At 45.3% G+C, this 15,510-nt stretch overlaps 1 protein-coding gene across 4 annotated transcripts in view; it reads right to left on the bottom strand.

Annotated features, from left to right (window-relative positions):
• The window catches only part of LOC135825657 (SCO-spondin-like), a 33,743-nt gene extending 18,546 nt beyond the window's left edge, over positions 1-15,197 (bottom strand). For 3 of the 4 annotated variants that reach the window (XM_065338273.1, XM_065338274.1, XM_065338276.1), the window contains exons 1-8: positions 15,115-15,197; positions 12,804-13,232; positions 6,578-7,921; positions 4,383-4,598; positions 3,972-4,024; positions 3,475-3,612; positions 1,780-1,905; positions 1,392-1,520 (exon numbers count right to left, since the gene is read on the bottom strand). In XM_065338273.1, coding sequence (XP_065194345.1) covers positions 1,392-1,520; positions 1,780-1,905; positions 3,475-3,612; positions 3,972-4,024; positions 4,383-4,598; positions 6,578-7,921; positions 12,804-13,232; positions 15,115-15,193 — 2,514 coding nt within the window. In that variant the 5' untranslated portion in view covers positions 15,194-15,197. The remainder of the gene's footprint in view (positions 1-1,391; positions 1,521-1,779; positions 1,906-3,474; positions 3,613-3,971; positions 4,025-4,382; positions 4,599-6,577; positions 7,922-12,803; positions 13,233-15,114) is intronic. The other variant, XM_065338275.1, reaches the window with a different exon arrangement.
• Between the last annotated feature and the right edge of the window lie 313 nt (positions 15,198-15,510).

Below are 15,510 nucleotides of genomic sequence, written 5' to 3'. Positions count from 1 at the left end.
GTTGCAACGTGGAATGCCCTGCCACCAGACCTGTTCCACCACCCACCCTCCCAGCCCCACATGCAAAGCTTCAATAAAAAGGTCTACCGCCACCTTCTTGCTCAGGACTGGCTCTCTGCTACTGATGCAATTTGAATCTGCTCGCCAACGCTTTCCCTGTTCTTGTTAGTGTTCAGCTGCTTACCTTATAACCCTGCTGCTGTCATCACCAATATAATCTGATTCTCATGCACATGTCCCAGAACCTACTAACCTTCGCAGTCCCCATCACCAAGAGCACTGTGCTCTTCTATCTCCCAGCTCTCTCTCTCTCTACCTCTCCCTCTCTTCCTTTCCCTATCTCTCTCTCTCTCTCTCTCTCTCTGTCTTTCTATCTATCTATCTATCTATCTCTATCTCTCTCGATATCTCGATATCGATCTCTGTCTCGATCTCTCTCTCTGTCTCGATCTCTCTCTCTCGATCTCTCTCTCTCTCGATCTCTCGATCTCTCTCGATCTATCGATCTCTCTCGATCTATCGATCTCTCGAGATCTCTCTCTCTCTCTCTCTCTCGATCTCTCTCTTTCTTCTCGTCTTCTCCTCCGGTGGAGCACATCAGACCCCGTCACCACGTCCACGATTCATGCCTGCGATGCTGCACCGCTGCTTTGCATGTCATGAGTGGAAGATGTGGCATTAGTAAAAAAAAATGGCTAGTGGAAAACATACATACACGTCCAAGATTCTGTATCCGCGTCAGCGCGACCCTTCACCAGATCCACAGGTCACCTGGGTTAATGAAGCAGAAGCACGTCAGAGGGAGAGGCTTTCCAAACGCGTTGCAGCTGCCCCCAGAGGAAGCCACTAGTAGAATCAAGGTAGTTACGGTCCGTCAGTGTTAACTATAAGTAGTATAATTATGTTACCTTTCCTTTCTTATTACTTACTGCACTTGCTCTTAATCCCCATGCTAATCCCTTTTTCCACCGTGCTACTATGCAAGTTGAAAGGCTCTTGCGCACTGGAGATGTGTTAGAGATATGTCTCAGGTCGTTGAAAGTCTCAGTAGCATATCCGTCTTGTGACCTGCTATAGCACTTTCTGACTGCTTATTATCTTGTTACAGTCGTAAATTGTTGCTTCATAACTCGTTTCCTTGTCTTTTATATTCTATTTTCCATTCCATTATTATGATTGTTTTATACCTGGCTGGCTGTATGAGGGTTTGAATATAGAACGTGATCAATTTAATAGCAACATCAAATCAAACGTGGGCTTGGGTACACACAATAGTGACTATACATGTTTGGTTGAGGTGGCCTAGGGAATAAACAGTTACTAGTTACACACAAGGAGGTGAGAAGCGAAAACATTACTTAAACATAACTTCCATTCTGAATGTCACTTACGCTTGTTGTCGCATCCTCAGTTGCGGGATACAGAAAATGCGTGTTGTCGTACTCATCTTCATCTGCTGCCGGTCCAAAAGAAGGTCCCAGTGCACAACAGTTATTTTCATCTCGGACTGGTTGAGGTGGCTGCAGTTACCAAAAATGACAAAGAAGAACACAACCGTTTCGTCAGGATTTAGCTAGTAACGTGTCTATCAATCAACTTATTGAGTCATTACTTCCATTTCTTGTCCATTTTCTAAATTCACATAATTGAACGTAATAATTCTAGGTTATTGAAGTAACATCTGCAATGTAACTCGATACAGTCTCCCACGTGTTCGGACCAATTCAGAAACCCTTATGTTGTGCTGCAAACGTCAATTCAGAGCTCCTGGCAACCTACCTCGGCAAGGGGGCCAATGTTGTCATAATGATCCTCGTCTCCACCTGATTCCTCAGCTGACCTTGAGCCTATTTTGGAGGTTGATTCTCTGGTGTATACGTTCTGTGTCCCCTGTTCCTGCCGAGTCTGGAAACACAGCAAAGGAAACATTAGGCATATTCGTACGGACAATACATCCACACAAGCAGCGATACCCACACACACACACACACGCACACACACACGCGCTTACTCACGTACACAGACACACACACATACACGCGCGCAAACACCTGCATACTCCCGTAGAATGCAAATAGCATTAATAATAGTTACAGTTCGCATATCACTCATGGAAGGATCCATGGGCTTAACACATCTGTCAATGAAATCCAGGCAGAAGAGCCAACAAAAGGCATCTCAGTATTGTTAGAAAGTAGCAGAGAACAACCTGGCAAGCGCAGCACCTTTTACCACAAGCCATTTTTCTCATCTAATGCCAGTTCAAAGCAGTCAGAAATATCAGTATCAGCGTGCTCTATATCATTTTTGATATTGTAAATCCATCTGAGATGGGGTCGGCCACTTTGGCGTTTGATGTCCCGAGCCAAGGAAAAATTCGAACATTGAAAAATGCGGGCTAAAGTTAGGTGATCGAGTCCATCAAGCACCAACTAAACCAGATTTTGAACAGTCAGACGTGAACAATCTAGCACAAAACTGACAAGGAGAACTGATCCACAGCATGAATGCCCTTCCAACTCGGAAGCTTCATGGATATCAGTGATAATTCCAAAGAGGGGAAGCCAAGCGCCATCGAGCCGAGCACAAGCTATGCATTCCAATACTTCATGGAATGCTGGCCTGACTATTCAAAATCTGGTTTATTCCCGTAGCTATGCAAAGGACGTTACGTCAGTAACGTCTGGCTGTCCCGTACCGTACCATCAAGGACAGCATCAGCATGCCTGGCGCTATCCCGTACCTGTCCCGTTCCTTGTTGTTGTTGTTGTTGTTTGGCTTTATTTAAAGTGGAGTTCCAAAACAGGCCTAAACCTAATGACAATGGTCCCACTGATAATAAGAGAAAAGAAAAATATATAATAATAAGCGGACAAACAGAACCAAGAAGAGGATACAGCTGTAGTTAGATAACCAATATGAGCACGGCAGCAGGGGAAAAAAAGTCACAAGCACGGCAACCGGGAAGAAAGGAGTGAGTGAGTGAGTGAGAGAGAGAGAGAGAGAGAGAGAGAGAGAGAGAGAGAGAGAGAGAGAGAGAGAGAGAGAGAGAGAGAGAGAGAGAGAGAGAGAGAGAGAGAGAGAGAGAGAGAGAGAGAGAGAGAGAGAGAGAGAGAGAGAGAGAGAGAGAGCGAGAGAGAGAGAGAGAGAGGGAGAGAGAGAGGTAGTGAAGCAGATGAGTTCATCCTAGTTGACGACTTCCTTACCATCAAAGACAGCTGGCCACAATATTATTATTTATTTATTTATTATTTATTCCAACATCTCAAGACTCGGCGGAAACACCGGCCAATGTTACGAGAGCGGGTGATTGCCAACCACGGCGATAAATAGAAATAAGGGGAGGGAAGAAGAAATATTCAAATAGGGCTTTCAAATGCAGCGCGCCGCTCACCAGCTCTGAGTAGGTGGAAACGGCTAGCTGTTTGGAGATTGAATGCAATTTTCTCTATGATTTGTGTGATAAATTCATACCTTTCCAGGTCCTGATGATTTGATTTTCGGACGCACTGCAGTGGAGTTACCAATGACATCATATGTGTCCGTGAAACTTGTCTCATTCAGCAAGTCAGCCCCGATAGCGGCGTAGGAATCGTCAGGAACTGGAGATGGCTGGACAGTAGGAAAGGAACGTTGAGGCCGGCGCATTTAAGTAAAGGACAAGATGCTAACCAAAAGTGAAAACGTTTACAGCTTAGACATAATGAGGATTGCAAGCCAAGTTCGGAATAACTAATGACAAGTATGTACACTGGGCGGTTAATTTTGTCTCCATGTGCTCTTGCTAACTGCAATGTGAAAAGCGTTGTTTGGGAAGATCAACCCTATGGCGAGGTGTTATGACCTCACACACAAAAAAACAAGTAACACTGCTACCTTAGCAACAGCATTTGATTGCCCATTCTATGATCATCATAGTATTATGCAGCCTCACACGTTTGACTCAGTGAAAGAAAACGTTTTATTCTCACCTCATGGTTGTGCGAGCGTTCACTGCGAGAATTGCAAATCATTTCATTTCTTCCTGGGATTGAATGAAAAAGAAAGATGCCGGACAACTCATCAGGGCCCCGATGCAGATGCAAACCGGTGAAAAGAGACATCTATGAGATCTTTTTTGAAAGAAAAACTATTCATGATGAATTTGGGAAGAAGTCTCTGCATCTATAGTGCCACAGTCAAGTCATGTCAAATTGTTAACCTAACATTTCTGTTCCGTGCCCCTAGTGGGCTGCTACTACAGGGACAATCGAAAATTTCATATACAAACAATTATAAATATATAAGTCAAAGTAAAAGCATGTTCTAGTGGTTTTAAGGAGAGGACATTACATCATCACGTTCATGCTTACTCTTTTGTATCACTTTTATTCTAAACTCACCTCCTTGTTGCTTGGCAAGGCAATCGTTCATGGGTAACATGTCCTTCTTCCAGAGTATGACAGCAACAGTGACAAGAAGAACTCCAATTCCGATTGACGCACCTAATCCAACGAATGTGGAGCTTGACGATTTGCTTCCTGTTGAGCTTCCAACCTCGGCAGGTTCCATAGCCCCGGCGTCACGCTGTGGATCGATTACTTTTGTCGTTGTGTCTCCTGTACCATCAGAGTAAGATGTCCTCAATGTAAATGCTGCGAACCGAAGATGCCCATCACAAAATGGGGGTGATATACGATTGCAAGTCACAGTTCGCCCGAAATGCCCCATCAAATGCAATCTTTAATTTAAGTTTTGCTTTTAAGCTTGACAGCAGATATGCATGTTCTCTTAAAAGAGAACGTCCATATCTGCGGTCAAGGGCGCACTAAAACTCAGCAAACCCACATGCTTCCATTTATTTTGGCTGGATACACACGTTTTGACATAATTATGTAAATGAAAATTAATAGGGTTAGACTTCGCCAAATTTTGTCGCAAAATCACGATCCATGAAAAGCACTTTCTGTTGGGACAGTATGAGGAAGGTCTGAAAAGAACCTTTGCGTACGGTTACATCATTTGGATGGAGACTGCCCCACGAGGAGCTCCTTTGTCAGGTAAATTAATTTTTCATACAAGGTGCAACCATGTACGCGCGATTGTGGCGCAGAACGATATTATAATCAACAACGTGCAAGGCCATAGATAGGCAGAATGAAGATGTGCGGTTGACCTCCAAAAAGAACCTATGAACCTGAACCGTAAATGAGTGAAGCATTTCCTGTAAACACTCTTGGCTATACAATAATCTCGCAATCGATGGTGTTGCACCGTCAAGATGGACTATGCATGTTTTATTTTCATATTATTATTATTATTTTGCTTGTTCGCGTTGGCATCAACCTGCATAAAGCAGGTATATAGCCTTCGCTTAAGCTGCCATAAAAAAGAAAGCTCATCCTAAGCGAGAGCGCTAGAGGGAAATATAACGATAACGAGATACAGAATACAAAGAAATCCAATGAGTTCAACGTACAATTCAAAACAAGAAAGAAAGGAAAGAAAAACAGAGCCGAATCTACCGATTGATCCATCAATCGACAAAGGGGACTAATCCGTTAGTGTTGCAAAGTAGAAGCTGATTATAGTTGCAGATCTCCAGGCCAGGGCCAGCATATTGCCGATTCTGGATAGGTCTCCGCAGCATTTGATGTGGTAATTATCATAATGTTTGATAAAATTGTTAGAGTATCTAGTATCTAGAGTACCGAGTATCTAGTATCTAGAGTATCTAGTGTAATTGTATCCGTTATTATTGTTTTAAGGGTATCTAGTGTAATTATATCCGTTATTATTGTTAAGGGTATCTAGTGTAATTGTATAACTTCAGCCATTACACACAGCACACATTAGTTCCTTCCACTTTCGACGATCCTGGGCGAGCTGCCTCAGTGCAACTAGATCCTCGTGTGATGTGAGGGAGTCAACACGCGTTGCAGCAGACCATTCATGCCTAGACGAGTTCTACAACAGCTTGCTGGAAACAATTCAAAAACTAAGGTCTTCATCGCTGCTGTTCCTGATGGGAGACTTCAACGCAAAACTTGGGAAACGACCACCCAGTGACTGCCACTCCGTACCCTATGCTGGTTCAGACTTTGGCTGATTTCGCGTCCAGCAATTACCTATTTGCCTGTAACACGGCGTTTCAGCACCGTGCAGAACATATCACCACATGGACAGGCTGGCGCCACAACCCTAGTGGAGGTCCACCTTTACCCATTTACAACCAAATAGATTATATCCTTTGCCGTCACAGTGAAAGGTTTGTGGTGACGGATGCCAGATCATTTTCATATAATTATATTAAAATACGTCATGGAATTATGTCGTTACAAACTAAACTATTTTGCGTACATGCAGCATCAAGTTTAATGGTCTTGTACACGCACATTGAAATTCAAAATCCGTTATCATCACTTAACGTCTGTACATTTCCGCACGAAGCATGGTTCATTCCTTTTACCCACGCTGGAGCAATTCAAACCTCCATGCCGGGGTTCCAGCATTTTGCAAGAACGCTTCAGAGTGCGACTTCCAATCCCGCAGCTAGCTGAACAAGCACTCATATTTCGAGACCACTGCCGCTACCCACCTTTTACTGGACAGTAAAGTTTGCCACATCGTTGCTGTTGAGTAGAGTTTCCCAAGCAAGGCTTTCCACCGTAGGCTTTAACTGGCGAGTTGCACGATCGATTTCGGACTTGCGTTCCTTCACAGGTTGCGTTGCACTGGCTGTAAGGTGACCATTGCGACCAGTGACCATCCACAGGACAATTTGAAGTCCCGCATGCAAGTGTTTGAGAGTTGTTGCCCTGACATGGCTGCCCATTGTATGCTGGTCGAGGGTTTCTACAAGTCCTTGCTCTATTCTTGTGCCCCTCGCATGTGCCACTGCATGGCCCGTAAGCTGACCATGGGGACCACTTTCCGTCTACTGGACAATGTGTTGCACCGCAGGTTGCATCCTCAGTTGAACTTCCTGAACAATTACTACCTTGATACTCTGGTGCAGGGTTGGTGCATGATCGGAACCGACTCTTTTTTCCTTCGCATGTAGCACTGCATGCAGTGTATGATGACCAGGCTGACCATTTCCCATTCACTGGGCAGTGGGTAGCGCCGCATGTGTTAGTATAGGTTGCACCTCCAATACATTCTGTACCATTGAAAGCAGGGGATGGATTAGTGCATGATCGAGTACGTGTGTGGGTTCCCTGACATGTTTTACTGCATTGAGTATAGGATGACCAGGATGACCAAGCTCCGTCAATTGGACACTGGATAGGGCCACAGCTCCTTGTATCTGAAGATATCCCCGAACAGTCATACCCACCGTGGGCTGGGGAGGGGGACGTACACGTTCTCTTTCTAGTCTGCTGCGCACCGCCGCATGTTTTGCTACACTGGCTAAATGCTGACCATTGCGACCACTTGCCATTGATAGGACACGGGTTTGTTTGGCAGGATACGGTCTGGCGGTTTTGACCAGAGCACACACGACCTCCATGTGCTGGAGGTGGACTGTTGCAACTTCTCACACGAATTTGGTTTCCGCTTCCGCAACTTACTGAGCATGTGCCAATCGCTGTCCATGTTGACCACCTACCATCCACGGGACAACTGCAAGTCATAAGCTGCAGAGAGTCTCCAGTACACTGAGCTCCTCCATTGGATGGTGTTGGGTTAGTACAGGTGCGGTGGCGCTGTATTGAACATCTTCCTCCAGACACACCAAAACAATGGCCGTAGCTCGTCCAGCTTGACCAGCCACCATTCACGGCACAATTGCAAGTCTGAAACTGCTGCGACATTCCCGTGCAACTGCCTCCTCCGTTGGTTGGTGGTGGATTGGTGCATGTTCGGTTACGCGTTTTTGAGCAACCTCCTGACACACTTGAACAGCTTCCATAGCCAGTCCACGTTGACCATGCACCATCTGCCGGGACAGAAGTAATCACGTAGAAGACATTCGCAAAGTAAAACATCGTGCAGATGGTTGGCTGTGCACTCTCTATTTCATGGAGAACCCAATGCGAAGCCTATTTGACATTACTTTGGCTGTCACGCCGATCCATTGGTAACGGTCGGCGATAACGAACGAAATGAGCCAGAGCACGCTAAAATATGACCACAGACCAAAAATTCGATTTTCAGTTATTTTGTTCAAAAATGAACAAACACACCTAATGTTCGCTGTCTGAAAGTTTTGGATTGATCTGACATGTCTAAGTGTTGCTACAATGGTATTATATGCAGCACTGTTGAAATGGTGAAATTCTATGTACAGCAATGGGATTGTCATTTTTGGACACAGTTGATATGTCCCTTGGTTCATCCTTTCTGGGTCAGTTCCTCTGTCCAGGGTCTTATAGCATGAGCTGACAGGTACCCGGCCACATCCAAAATTTCTATGGCAGCTGAGCTGGGTGTCCGAAATACCTCCTGTTTGGAGTACAACTGGAGAACCGCCAGCGAAAACACGGTCAACATCTGTAGATGGCCGAAGAAGTTGGCACTCCACGTCCTCTCCATCACACTCCACCTGTACTTTCAGATATACAGTATACACTGCTGCACACAGTCTTCCTCAACATGCTGGACGTCGCACTCATATTCCCCACACCAAAGCCCATCTGCACACAGTTTTCTCCACTCGCCAGAGAGTACAGCTTTCGCTGCCTACTGCTCGTGCTAGCGATGTTCCGCATAAGGGTACTCAAATTACCAACTTGAGCAAGTTGAGGGAGCAGCAGAGTCCATTGATTGTTTTTGCACTTGCAAGTAATACTGGCATTTTCCCGGATATGTGCAGCGATGTCCATTCTGGCCAAATCATCGGCCGACTCACCTCCCAAGTCAGTGTCGATGCCAATCGCTTGCCAGGTTGTCATCAGAGTAGAATTCCTCGTCACTGCAGATCGTGGGACTACCAGCATCAATTCTTTTACACTCGATGAAAGTGTCGCCCTCAAATGACTCGTCGCTGTAGCCATCATCGTCTTCCTTCTGTTTCCGACCCGAAACCTCAAAATATTTTATCCTGCGCATGAAGTGCGAGGATGTCGTCTTCTTCCGCTCCGCAGTACATGACTACTACTAGGCTGTTCCATCGATACATCGATGACGATCAGTTTTAGGCGACTCAGCGCAACATGGAATACAAACTCAAACAAATAAACTTACTTGCAACAAAGAAATGCATCCAGAACAGTCCAGTCGACCGAGGAGAACAACAACAGCGACTCGCCTTGCACTGCACTTCGTATGTTTTGCCGCGGAATTGAAATCGCCATTTTCTCGACTTTAAAAACAAGCTGTGGTCATGTTTTAGCGCGCTCTGGCTCTACCTTGCACCGCACTTGGCAACAACATTTAAAAGACATAATGCAGTTCGAGGGATGCATTCTGCTGGCTACTGCCCCCCCCCCCCCCTCATCCCACTTGTTACAATCATCAGAACAGTTCGCTTTATCCATTTCCATAATAGCCCTATTGTTTTTTGTATTCCAAGAGTCAGGCACCTTGGGGGTGCCTGACTACTGACATTGTGTACAAGGCGCAAGTGTTATCTCGCCTGACTAAGACATGCGTCGGCATGACGGCCAGCAGTTTCGAATCCCGCTACAATAACCATTGCTCACACTTCTGGCATGACATCAACAAAGCTATCCATGAAAGTTTGGGAACGTAAAAAACGCCAAGCGCCACGTTGTCCGTAAACTAAACCATCACCAGTGATACGAATTTTCGGAAGGTATCAGTTCACGGTACAACAAACCGCGTGTGGGCCCAGATAGCGCCGTGAGTCAGTGTCGCCTATATTTATGGAATTCAATATCTGCTACAGAGCGTGGTCAGGTGGGTCCGTGAACTGGTTGGGGGGGGGGGGGAGGTGCTTGGATCCGCTTGGAAAAAGAATACCGGTCACGTGGGAACTGTTGGGGACTCAATCAAGAAGTCCTAACAGTCACCCTCTTAGACGTGCCCGGTCGCACCCAAGCGTACAATGCTTTTGTGCGCCCAGTGATGGGGTACTGCCATATTGTCTGGATGGGAGCGGCCCCATCCCATTTTTCAAGACTCGACCGTGTGGAAGCCCGGGTCATCCGCCCCATCGCCCCAATGTGTTGGCTGCCGAGTATTGCTCTTCGTTGGAAGGTTGCAGCACTTTGCCTCCTGTACAAGATGCATTGTCCGAATGCACATCCCCTTGTACAAAGGATGTGGCCACCACAGCAGCCCCAACACCGAACAGTCCACTCCACCCGTAGTACGTTCCAGAAATATAATGCTCACGCACACCAACTGGCAAATGAACTTCCAGTCTGTTCCCGAAACAACATGTGTCGAGCCTACCCTCACGCAGTTGTACCCGTCTGGAACCAGTTGCCCGCCGGAGTCGTCTCTGGTCCTTTCTGTACCAAGAACTTGCAACATATCAAAGTTGCAGCCAACCGCTATTTGACGACCAACGACTGTTCGTGGACACATGACCATCACTGAGTATCAGCATCATCTCTGCCTCACCCCAAATTTCACTTCCAAATTCCGCTCCACATACTATTCCCAATAACGTCTGTTCTTCTTTCTCTCCTTCTCCTCCTAGCACTCTCTGTCTTATCCTTCCCCTTCTTCTAATGTACTGTCCCCCCTTCTAATATTTCGTATTATGTACCTGTCACTCCTTTCATTTATCTTCTTCTTTCTATTTTAGTGCGTTTTATGTCCCCAGGCAGGCACAGTGGGATGGTCTACCACCATAATTGAGAAACAGAGGGTACCAGGTTCAAGTCCTGCTTGGAAGCGGAAGGATTTTTCCAGCGGTGCTGCGACCCACAGTTCATTGGGAACTCGTGGCCTGGCACGAGGGAAACATGTATGCAGTGAATGGGATTTTCGGTCTTTGACCACCTTGCGGTGGGTCTGATCTACTCACCTCCCACCGCTTAGGAGCTGCATCTGCGCCTTGGTCCTTTGGAGGGGTGGCGTTCCCGTGGATGCGGAAAACTGGGTCTTTGGCCGAGTCTCACGCGAACCGTGAAATGTTTATTTTTTATTTTTTTATGTCCCCATGATGTCGAGAGCTAAGGTCGGCTGAGGGCAAAAAGCCTCACCATCACTATGCTCCCACTATGCATTTTTTAAACTTTGCCTGTGAGCTGTGATCAACTGATCATCGTAAAAAAATATAAAAAAACTCCCTGATATACAATAGCCGTGACTGAACTGGTGGCAAGGGTTTTCCCAGGTACATATGTACCCGGTTGGTTGGTAATCCTAGAGCAGCCACTGTGTGGATGTGTAACTTTAGAACTGTTGTACACACCCATATGTGGCATTGACCAAAGCTGCTATCTAGTCTTCACAATGTGTGTACATTGTACCTTTGCACTGGAAACCGATACTAACTGGATGTATTATTGGCGTAAAATCCTGACGCCATCTTCCCTCAAAGGCGTTAAAGTAACACTCCAAAACTTTAACCGAATACTTAATGAAATCGTTATCTCCAACCGGTGGCGGAAAGAGAATTGCTCATATATCCAGCTCTGGGACGACTTTGTGATATGTGCAGTGCATCGTTGGAGCTTTTTCTGAGGAGTGCCTTCTGGAATACTCAAGATTGTGTACATCGGAAAACTAATACTGAAGTTATACCCGAAATATAGTACTAAATATTACATAATTGAAAAGTCGGCGAGGATAAAGCAATTTTATAAGTGCAATAAAGAATATAATAGATGCGGACATGGCTACACAATGACGAGTTCCAAGAATTTTTAAGACTTTTATTATCTTCACATGCGAAGACCCAAATACACACAATTAAGAAGCAACTTCCTTTCATCTATAAACGTTTCCTCTCCCTTCTGTTCAGGATAGTACATGTTGGAAATTTGAAAAATACCTAGCTATAATTACGTTGGTGGATAGTTAGTCATAACTTGTAACATTTTGTCCTTCTTCTTTTCACAATTATATATTATTGAGTTTTGTACCATGGAAATTGTGGGCAAACGTTATTCGATCAAGTCCAACAACTAAACCAGATGTTGAACAGTCAGATGTGCATAATGTAGCACACAACTGACAAGGAGCTCTTATAATAATATTATTATAGAGTTTGCAAAAAAAGAAAGAAAGAAAATGGTCAACATTTACACTGTCCATTTTGCGTGGGCGAAGTCCATTCCGTGCATACAATTTAAGTGAGTAGTTAGGCGTGCTTCTTGTGGGTCTCTGGGTAAGGTTATTGGTTCAATTTTGTTTTACTATTTCCGTTTGCCGATGAGCTCCCTCTCTGTCCAGATACAGTCGCCAGGAGCCACGGGCCAGGGCACCACCGTCTTGGTAGTCACCAAAGGATACAAGAGTGGCTAAGGCTGAGGCAAGGACCCAGGTGAGGGTTCAGTGTCTCTCGGCGGCACCTCCTCCTTTCCAGAGCAAATATGTAGTGTTAGAATAGGCTCCTCTGCTGTCAACATGAGTCAATAAATGGTGGCCAGGTCACTGGTGGCAACCGCACCCCAGCCCCAACCACTCACAGCACCACAGGTGATGGTGTTGGTGGTGGCACAGGAACATGGTGGGTAGTACACCTTACCCTCAGTTCCCATACTATTCACTGGCGAGCGGTACGCGAAAATCGATTTTGAATAATACAATTCTTTATAATTCCTACCACTTGTTCTTGTCTGGCCATGTCTGCATTAATTATATTCTTTATTGCACTTCTAATGTTGCATATGCCTACTTCAAAGAAGAAATCAATTTTCTGGCAATATGGGCGGATTCTAAAGGGGTAAACGTTCACTTACCAACTGGACGGTAACGTTGACACAGGTAAGAAAGTTGGTTATTGCAAGAGTAGTCACCCAGTCCTGAGAGCTCCTTGTATTGGTACCCACATTTCTGATAATCGTCATCTGTTGGTTCCCCACTGCGCCATTTCAACTGCCATTTACTTAACGATGTTGCATGGGTTAGCCATTTCCATCTACCAGTGCGTTTCTGAAGTCCTACCCATACCCGACATGTTCGATCACACCATAAGTTGGAACCTACTGTACAGGCAGCACAAGTAGTAATAGCGCTGTCGGCACATTTCCTCTCAACATCAGTCTGCACTGTAGATAGATTTCCTCCAAGTTGAGCGCAATGATTCTGAGAATCTGCGAAATTCTTTTCGTCTGTGAAGAGCTTCATCTGAACCTGCTTTCCTCCGATTGCACCACATGCTGTCCACCCTACACAATTGTATCGAAATCAATGGCATTGAAAATAATATAGGCAAAGGGTAGTTATTTTTCAACTCTGCAGTATTTCAATTGCGGGTCCACCCCAACTGCTAGCAGTTCTGCCAACACGTCCTCTCTTTCTTTTTCTCGCTCTCTCTCTATCTATCTATCTATCTTTCTTTCTTTCTCTTTCTGTCTCTCTGCCCGCTCACTCGCACACTCTCTCCGTCCCTCTCTGGCTCCGTCTCTCTCGCGTACACACACACACACACGCACACACCACACATCACACACACACACACACACACACACACACACACACAAGCACACACACACACACAAGCACACACACACACAAACACACACACACGTATACATCTACACGTGAACACATACATACACACATACAAAGAAGCCAAGACACTATGGTCGGTCAAGCTGCCCCTGCTTCTCCCCCACTCCTGCCATTCCATATGTCTCATCGCTGCCTTGCTGCTTTGTGCCGTCAAATGGTGTGTGTTTTTTTGGAATGAAATAATTAATAAACAACAATTTAAATCAAACCTTCAGCTTCAACACTATACTGCCGCTCTTTTGTCTCTTTTGTTTCTAATCAGACTCGGATGAAGAGCCAAGGATTTATAAGAAGACAACATGAATGAAGTTACACTATGTTCGCTATGCTATGTTGAATATTCACTAACACCACCAGTTACTTGACAATGAGCTCATATGGTAAGATTACAGGACGCTGACGAATGGTACTGACTCTCTTCGACAAACTGTCAATAGGATCTGGCACGTCTTTGATACGCATTGCCATAGCTTGGAAGATTCTAAGTTTAATATAACAATAACTTAGGAGGGAAGGTGAGCGCAAACAAGATAAGCATGAGCTGAAAGTCTCAGCTGGGAAGGATGTACATGTCTGTCGAAGCCTTTAATGACAAGGCAATTGGACAACACGGTCAATCAAAAATTCAAGGACGGATAGCAACATACCACGCAACTTGTGTGACTCTAAAAATTGAAAGATCGATTGGAAGGGAAGCCAAGCGAACATAACATGTGCAGAAACGAACGCCTTGGTAATGTTTCTCTTCCCCTTTCCTCTACGGATTTTTCTGATGCGTGAAGAAGGCGTTGATGCCGAGACCAATGGAAGGCGGAAACTGCGCCAACACAACATGGGGAAGGTGCTAGATACTTCGTTTATGGCAATAATGCTGCAATATGCACGTGGCTCCCTGCACGCTGCGCTCGCGCATGTCTTCACTTCTCGACCTTTGACTGCAATTGGCTACACAATAGATGTCCACAAATCACTATTCCAACTATTCCAATAGATAATGTTGCTGGCAATCCACCCTTTATCAGTGGACTTTTCGTTTACTAATGACAGATCCCTTTGGTCTGCAGCAGCTACTAACATAATATTATGCATGTGCATTGAAATTGAGTTGTTGCCACGATTTCGCACAATTGTCCCAGAACGGGATTGTGGAACGTTGCATGTCGTAGTGGTTCTGGTTCGGCATCACAAAATTCATTTGCATATTCATGCTTGTCTAATGAAGGGTTGTCCCTTGGCATACTCCGAAGACTCTTTCAGTCCGCACCCCTATATTTATTACTGTGAGGGGTGTGTTCCTGGGTAAAATAGGCGAGAAACTAGACTTGACTTAAATGTATTACAAGTATCTGTTTGGTTCTATTTTGTAGCGACGACACGCCGACAAGAGGTTAAAATTCTGGGATCATTAGGATGACTAGAGGGACAGAGGAAAACGGATATCAGCATCTTTTTATTATATTCTTGGCATTTATTGCTATACCGCGTGCAATAAGACACGGAGACAATTTCCACTACCTCTTCCCAAAGTCTACGTACCTGCACTAGCAGCAGCTAATCCCTGCGAAACAGCAATCACAAGAACAACTACGCAGGTATAACTCCGGCGTAAATCCATGTTGCAGAACACGTTGAACCATTGCTATCAAACTTCAACTTGGAACGTCACATCTCTTTTATACCAGTTAGCCTCCAGTGAGCACTACACACTGCTTGGATTCATAGTATATGGCGTGCTGTTCTCGCGTAAAGGGTAGGTTTGCGATCGAGCAGGGGTCGGAGGGCTAGTACAATGGTCACTGGTGAATCTAGTGCACCCTGTTCTCACTGGGCTGACTTCTGTAAACCGGCCATGTACACAATCAATAGTCACCACCAGTTGATAACAGAACGCCATCTGTACAATCAAATAACACCGGATGCCAGCTGTGAGTG

This window comes from Sycon ciliatum, chromosome 10 (assembly GCF_964019385.1).
Source record: "Sycon ciliatum chromosome 10, ocSycCili1.1, whole genome shotgun sequence".
Taxonomy (NCBI): Eukaryota; Metazoa; Porifera; class Calcarea; order Leucosolenida; family Sycettidae; genus Sycon; species Sycon ciliatum.
This window is presented reverse-complemented; position numbering and strand designations above follow the sequence as displayed.